This window comes from Orbicella franksi, chromosome 9 (genome assembly GCF_964199315.1).
Source record: "Orbicella franksi chromosome 9, jaOrbFran1.1, whole genome shotgun sequence".
Lineage (NCBI taxonomy): Eukaryota > Metazoa > Cnidaria > Anthozoa > Scleractinia > Merulinidae > Orbicella > Orbicella franksi.
Window position 1 is genome coordinate 30985122 of NC_138153.1, and position 8194 is coordinate 30993315.

The following is an 8194-nucleotide window of genomic DNA, read 5'->3' on the forward strand; positions in this document are numbered from 1 at the left end:
CGCTGTTTGACGCACTGCAAGAGTCGCCTTGTTGATTGGCGGTTTTGTTCCACACAAAGTTGACCTCTTCGGTTATGACTATATTAGGACAAAGAGCTATTCCCCATCATTTAAATTCAGGTAGACAGTGTTTGAATTGTAACTGGGTTGTCATTGCAAAAGGTTCAGGTGGCAGAATGTTTGTTCCCAGTAATGCATCTACCTTTCCACTTTAATCAATGTGTTGACATTGTTGTTAAAACTAACCCGCTTTGGAGGCTTCAGTGAGTCTTCCATAATTCCTTTCATGTACTGTATTTAAAAAAACTCGGTACCAGCCTTGTTCTATTATTCACATTGTTTGAGCTACCCTTTGTAAAACACTCTTTGAACAGAGTGTGGTCGTTGTCAGGCAATAAAAAACTAAAAGCGAAAACCATTCAGTGGATAAAGTCAAGAAATTGTGATATCATAGACGATAAATAAAGAAGACAGTTCTCCAAGTTTAAGGTGTGTGCGTTGTCCCAGAGTTGAGATTTTCGTCGAAATGTTCCGCGCAAAATCATAGAGCCTCCGCCATGTTGGTGGACCTCCTCAGTCCTCCAATATGGCGGCCGGGAAATAGTGTAAACATCTGTAACTTACTTTGGCTATCTAGTCGACTGATTATCTGAACCGAACCAAAAAACATTTACACAAGCACTTTTCCTAATACTTTAACTCCTAAAATGGTTAAAAATCACGAGATAAGTGTATATTTTTCGACAAACGCGATCTTAGCTTTATGTCACGCACCGCTATAACTCCGAAATTCAAAATACACTGGTTTCCAAAGTTGTCAACAGATTTAAATTTAGTACTTCTTATGCCTGATGAGGATAAAACCTTTAGTGGCTCTTTGATTAGTTTTGGATTTGAGAATTTGGTCGCTGATAAGCATTTTTTTCCTTTTGTCACTGACAGCCTTTTCCAATTTGTACCTGTGTATCTTCTTTAAAACCAAAAATTTATCAAAAGGCATTCGTAGGAATTGAGTAGGTCACTACAGCTCGCACGAGTTTATGTCTTACTAAGCATTCAAATATTTCGCCTTCACTGCATTTAAAGCCTAACATTATGTATGTGCACCTGCTCTGAGGGAGCAGCTTGCCTTAAGTGCCCGGGTATTAACATCAGACAAACTGGCGCTGTTTTTTCAAAACTACGATGAAAATTTCAAGTGAAGACGTCCCGCCAGAAGTCGGTTTGATTTTAGCTCCAACCATGCTGGAATTCAATCAAGAACATATCCAGCCAGGGGAATGTGAAATAGCCAGTTAAAGAGAGTATCGCTTTATTACGAGTTTTGTACATTTTAGCAGGCTGCGCCCGCGGGGAGACTCAAAAAAATACAAATGACAAGTAATAATGATATGCAATACCGCACGCTAAAATTTGGAGACATTTGTAAGAGAATTATGAAGCTAAATACTCTTTGACACTTAAATAAAGTGTCTCATTCATTCATTCAATTTTTGGCAGACCGCGCCCGTGGGGGCGAATCACAAAAACTACAAATGACAAGTAATAATGACATGCGATACAGCACGCTAAAATTTATAGAGATTTATAAGAGAATTACTGTCAAATGTTTTCTCACAATGTATTTCTTGCTTTTTGTTGTACATGTTTAGCTTTATGCGTTCAAGATGATTGAAACGGCTCACAGGGTTAAACTGCTCTCCTTTGTTCGTCTTAATGTCGACAATGTCCTACATTTGACTGTGATTCAACGGAGACTATTCATAATCCATAGAACCCCGGGGCTGAGAGGAGGAGGGCAAACTGCAGTATGCTCAAAAAAAATTAAAAAATTAAAAAATTAAAAAAACAGGGACTATTTCCCCTGAAAAGCTCACTGTGGTTATTATTACCACATTAGGTAAAAAAAAGACTGCCTGAAATGGTGCAAAAATTTAAGAACCTCAAAGCAAAAATTAGCTCAATGTTTTTGCTACATCGAGGAGTTCGTGTTAAAGAACTTAAAGAAAAATAATCTATTGGCGAATAATAAATTTGTCAGCCGTTTATCTTACAAAATTCGGACCGCTTTAGGAACCAATCATGGATAAATTTATGATAATTACATAATAATATATTTCACGATTAGACTGTGATCATTGATTGCGTCGCATCTTTTCTCCACAGTAGAAGATGCTTCTCTAGATTTTTTCGAAACGTTAAGACGTCGCTACCCCGAGGCCTACCCTCTACTGTACACCGACCTCATTATAGACTTTCTTTTCATGATTGATATTCTGATGAATTTCCGTACCACGTACGTGAAGGAAGGCGAAGTTCTCATCACCGGTCCCTGGAAGATAGCCGTCCATTATTTAAAGACGTACTTTGTGGTAGATTTTGTAGCTGCTATTCCTTGGGATCTGCTAGCCAGCTTCAACTCTGGAACGGAAGAGGTTAGTGCCGTGCGTGAATTTTGAGTTTCACGTCGAATTAGATCTTGCGCAAATTTCTTTGATGCCAACTTTCGCTTATCAGCTCGTTGGAGAGTCTGATATTGTCCAAAGTTTCATTTCTTGGCTCTTCAAAATGTTGAAGTGTTGTCTTTTATAGTGGTCTATGCGCTTAGCTATACCTAGCTAGTTCACAGGCATGCCACTTAAACGAAAGAAACAAATATATCAACTTAACATAACAGGCTTAAAAATACGAGCTGGCGGGAGGCAGACCAGTTGGCTATTTACAAGCATGACCGAGCAGTTGAACTAGAGTCTACCAAGAAACAACTCCAGCTTAGTAGTCAGAGCAGGACTTGAACCTGCGATCTCTCCGGATTTCAAGTCCGGTGCCTTAGCCACTCGGCCGCTTTGCTCCTTGGCTCTCGCTTTCTTTTGATCCCAACGTTCAACACTGATCTTTAAGATTCTTGCTATTATACCAGCTGTCTCTTTATTTTTCCAGAACACCATGTTATTTAGTCTTCTCAAGACTGCTCGCTTATTACGACTCTTCCGCGCCGCGCGGAAACTGGATCGAAACTACGAGTACATGACGTCACTGTTGTTCTTGATGATCATGTTTTTTATGCTGGTAGCTCATTGGCTGGCTTGTATCTGGTATGCAATCGGCGCCAAAGAAGCCGTGGAATACGATGGTTTATCCTGGCTTAGTATTTTGGGTTATCAGATGGAATTGCCCATTATGGAGGGTGAGGCAACCAGCGGGCCCACCCTCCGGACGAGGTACCTCACGTCCCTTTACTACGTCATGACTCTGTGTACGACTGTAGGTTTTGGAAATGTTTCAGCCAATACAGACGGCGAGAGGATTTTCTCCATATGCTGTATGCTGATGGGAGGTAATTTCCATCGTTTGTTCTTTTTAAATGTGCCCTTTTACATTTCCCGTTCTCCAAATTTGCTCGCAACAATTTTCAAGATGACAACACGACAGGGGGCTGAAAATATATAGGAGGCAAAGTTAACGATCAGTTTATCCTCAAGCTTTCGAACTAGTGAGATAAAGGAATAAGGACGGACTTCAAACATTTGGGCTGTTTTTATTTTTAAGGTGCACCATCTTCATCTTAGCCATTTTGCAATGAACTGGGATGACATAATTCAGGTTTATAGCACACGTGAAAGTTATTATATCCATCAACATAATGGCGGCAGGTTTTGAAACATTTCGTTCCTTTTAAGTTAACGAGAATCGTTTGCTTTGCAGCTGTGATGCACGCCGCTATATTTGGAAACGTAACAGCAATCATTCACGGGCAGTACTCAAGTAACTTCCGTTACCGCAAGGAATCTCTTCAGATTAACGAATTCGTTCGTTATTTTAAGATCAAGAATCCGCTGGCCAGGAGGCTCAGGGATTACTCTCGCCACACTTGGTCCCAAACGAAAGGAACGGATATGGCCAAGGTTTGTATTATGTGATCATACGGGTTGTCTTCGTCCATAGTTAATGATGCAAAGTGACTACAGAACGAGATCAACTTCTTCGCGGCCAATCAGAACGAATATGTAAACAGCAAAAACCGTTCAAACAAATACAGTGTTCAATGGCTTTCATTTAAATTGTCGTGACAAACTGGCGTTGTAAGGTAGAACCACTTTGCACTGTACTGTAAAAGTACTGCTTACTTATGTTTAATGTCTCCTTTAAAAAAGTTATAGTAAAGGATGCATCTACAGACATTAATGTTAAGCAAATCGCAAGGAGTCTTTAGATTTTTATACTTTGTTATTGTAATGTAAGAAGGACATGGTTACAACGTCTGTTCACATTTGTGGCATGGTAACGTCGTTGCCAAGGGTTCACTTGGCCTTATGTATCGCAGGTATTAATTGGCCACGTGCAACCGACTCGACTAATGGTTTATTTCATTGCAGGTTCTCAAAAAGTTTCCAGATGGTCTTCAGTATGAAATCCATCTTCACATGCACTTGACCGTTCTCTCAGACTCATTTCTCTTCCACGATTTTGACGACAGCTGCTTGAAAGCGTTATCAAAGACCATGCATCGCCATCATCATCTGCCAGGACACCAGATCCTACACGAGGGTGATGATATTGATTCTGTACATCTCGTGAGACGAGGAAAAATAGACATAATGATGTACAATGAGCCACGTGGGAAAATAAGTAAGTTTTCACACCATGATTTTCTTCAGCTAATACATTTCATAATTCTGTACGTGATCATGACAAACAAATAAGCATATCTGGTTAGATTTTAAAGAGGGTATCGCTGTATTACGAGTCTTGTGTATTTTGAAGGGGCGACTTGAAAAATACAAATGACAAGTAATAATGATATGCGATACCACGCGCTAAAATTCGTGGAGATAACATAATAAAGATTGATAAAGATTGCTGTTGTTGCTATAGTTGTAGAGATTCAAAGATTAATAAAGATTTAAAGCTTACAAAGATTGTTGTTGTTGTTTTTGTTGTAGAGATTTATAAGCCAGAGAATTAATGTCAAACGTTATCTCACAATGTATTTCTAGCGTTTTATTGTACATGTTTAGCGTCATGCGTTCAAGATGAAGGGTTAAACTGCTCTCCTTTGTTCGTCTAAATGTCGTACACTTAAACTAACAGGGTAACACTGGAGTTCACATCTCTTTCCACAAATTTTTTAACGGTCTTAAAGTAACTTTTATCCTCTTTTCGTAGGAGAAGGAGATGCCTATGGCGCCAGTTTGAGGCAAATCTTGTCTCGACCGCGGGCGGTTGTGAGCCTGCGAGCCTCCACTTGTGTGGACTGTCACGTGATCAAGCTAAAAGATCTGGAAGATGTTATGACATCATATCCTAATTTGCGCGCGCAGCTGCTAAGCATGATGGACGCCGCCGATCAGAATGATCTGTATGAGGAGGTAACTTGTTTCTGCTTTTCTATTCGATTGCTGTAACATTCTGCCATCGCAATCCCCAGCTAAAGAGATTATCTTCTGAAAATTTCATGCATGTATTGCCGCAGATATATTGGCCGATTTCATTGTTACTCGCGCAATTACGGGCAGTGATTCTTAAATGGGATCAAATTCCTTTTTTGTAACATTGGACCATAGAGTCTCCTCTACTAACTATGATTGGACCAATGTTAACACGACGTCCCAAGCAATGCTTCTGAAGTAGAACTCTCCAGCGTTAATTTAATGTTTAATGTTTAACAGCATTGCGCTTACTCTTGTACCCGCTGGTTCTTGATATCTGCTGCAACACCACTTTCTCAAAGTAAAGCTTTTCCCGTTTCCTCCTCACAGGGTGTTACACATGGCAATGGGAACGGAGATGGTTATGATCCCGACAAGAATGGCTCAGGATTCCACGTTAAACTTGGGGCAAACCGGAAACACCAGTGTACGCACAAGAAAAACCGGTTAATTGTGGACCATGAGTATGAAATGAAGCCAATGCTTGGTGTTCGCAGCAGTAAATTATTAGAACAAAAACCGTCACATAGCTCCAAAGAAAAACTCGGAAACGGAGATCTGAATAAATATAAGAGTGTTTCCATGGAAGATAACTCATCCGGTGAACTGAATGGACGTTTTATTAACGTAACGCAGTTAGCTGATATTGAAATTGAATCTCCTGACGATGTTAATGAAAATTTTAGAACTACTGAGGAGGTTATTAAAAGGGACGATGTTTGTGATGAGGACTTTGCAGAAGAAGCTCCACAGCACATGATAGATACGGCCAAGTCGACTTGCTCTCGTTGTCAGACTGAATTTAGACCCTCAGAAAACGCGGACTTCGAGGAACGTTTTCAAGAAATGGCTTCTAATATGCAGAGACTGGAAAGCAGGATGGAGACTCTTATATCTCTTCTAGAAAGAAGTGAAAGTGGCAAGACGCCACTGAAAGAGGCAGGAAGCGCCGGGAGGGAAAGAATGACGTCAGTCTGAGGCTTTTATTATGAAAGTGTTCAGTATTTAATTATTTACCACGTCACTGGATGACTGAGGCAAGTGGTGAAGCTGTCCTTTCGACCAAATTTTTCAAGGATATTCACAGAGACTTTTAAACCAAAGCTGCCACAAATGAGATATATTTTACTATTACAAGGAAATGCAAAATGGAGGGGAAAAAAACCCGCACAAGCAGTGCGAAACGTTTTTTTAGTAAACTTGCTCGCAAATTATGCTCGCAACAAAGCATAATGTAAAAGGGAACCCAAGACCGTTTTTCCGGATCACATCATTCGCCAGCCTTTATGTGAGTAATAGTAACGAAGGTCAATCTTTTTGTCCGCACTGAAATATCTGCTCAATAATGTTCACATACACAATCGAAATAATTGGGTTTTTTAGAAAAACTACGCCATGCACTTTCATAACGACAGATAGCAGAGGAAATTTCGATGTTTTTGTCATTTGAAAAAAAGGAAAACAAGTGTTTAACGATTAAATATCTCAGAAGTCTCATACTTCTTACACTTTACTACTATACTGAGCTATTCCGAACGCATTTTCTAAACTTGCATTGAATTATTCTAATTTCCGTGGTTTCAAATTGGAAATTGAACAAAATTCATTCCCAAGCAATGCCCCAATTCTTGCTTTTGTAGTTCATACTCGTTATCAACTCATTTATGATTCAGTTGAAAACTATAACAGAGATACAGCAAGTATCTGAAAACAGACTAAAAGTATTTCTGATGACCAGAAGCAGAATGGGTTATTCTAAAATTAATTTGCTTCAAATTACATTTAAAACTGACCCCCTACCAAAACGGAGTGGTTGATCTCAATCAATACAAATTGGTATCTCTGAAGAGATCATCTATTTTCGAAGCACCACATTTTGCTAAAGAATTAATATAGCGGTCGTTCTTAAGACCTTTTTCCTGCGAAATTGGAATATAACCCTTAGATAACTTCACCATTATTTGCTAACTGGGGAAACATAATTTCTTACTGTGAAATGAGAGTTTTCATATCAATTTGTAGCCGTTTTTAAAAGGAATTACTACTTTGTAGATTTTGTAAATATTAATTTTTATACCGTTGTAATGTTTTTTGGAAATATCTGTGGACCAATGACTATTTATTACCACAGTCAGGAAAGTTTTATTGTAATATCTTCCGATAAATATGTGAAATAAACATTGTGTTGAATAAGTGGTGTATTGCTTTTCCAGATGTTTAAATGGCTTCACTGGTCACGTTGTTAACCAATTAATAATTAAGCGTAACGCCCTGAGTGAAAGCAAACAAAATTACTGCAGCTTTGAGCACACGTGTTAACTTACAAACATCCAAGTATGCACATGGCAGAGTACGTTCTATTACTGTGTATGCGCTTGCGTGTTCCGCGTTTTTTTGGAATCTCACCGGTACCCGCGGACACCCGAGAGCGGTGTCGCACTTGACCCGCAGTTTTACCGTTGTTGTACCGCCGTCGCGCGGTTGTTTCACGGATAGGAGAGGGACTGTATTGGAAACCTTTCAAGTAGGACATCACTAGAGTTTCTTCTGCTCTGTGTCCTTGATGTGAATATGCTGGAAGACTTGATTTGTGTTCCTCCAATGCTCGCCACGCATTTTGATATTTTTGATGATATAACGCTATCAAGAAGTCCCTAAGTAGTATTCTAAGGTGTACAATTCTCAGCGCTGAAAAAAATGTATAAGAAAATTATCAGACCTAAGTTAAGAGAACTTGAGAATCCTCTCGGTGAAACACTTAATAC

General features: G+C 39.4%; 1 protein-coding gene across 5 annotated transcripts in view; it reads left to right on the forward strand.

The window, feature by feature from the left end:
- The window catches only part of LOC145497664 (voltage-gated inwardly rectifying potassium channel KCNH7-like), a 31175-nt gene extending 24759 nt beyond the window's left edge, over positions 1-6416 (forward strand). For 4 of the 5 annotated variants that reach the window (XM_081477492.1, XM_081477491.1, XM_081477489.1 and 1 more), the window contains 6 exons: positions 2167-2435; positions 2941-3337; positions 3706-3905; positions 4377-4629; positions 5167-5369; positions 5760-6416. In XM_081477492.1, coding sequence (XP_081333618.1) covers positions 2167-2435; positions 2941-3337; positions 3706-3905; positions 4377-4629; positions 5167-5369; positions 5760-6407 — 1970 coding nt within the window. In that variant the 3' untranslated portion in view covers positions 6408-6416. The remainder of the gene's footprint in view (positions 1-2166; positions 2436-2940; positions 3338-3705; positions 3906-4376; positions 4630-5166; positions 5370-5759) is intronic. The other variant, XM_081477490.1, reaches the window with a different exon arrangement.
- Positions 6417-8194: the final 1778 nt, after the last annotated feature.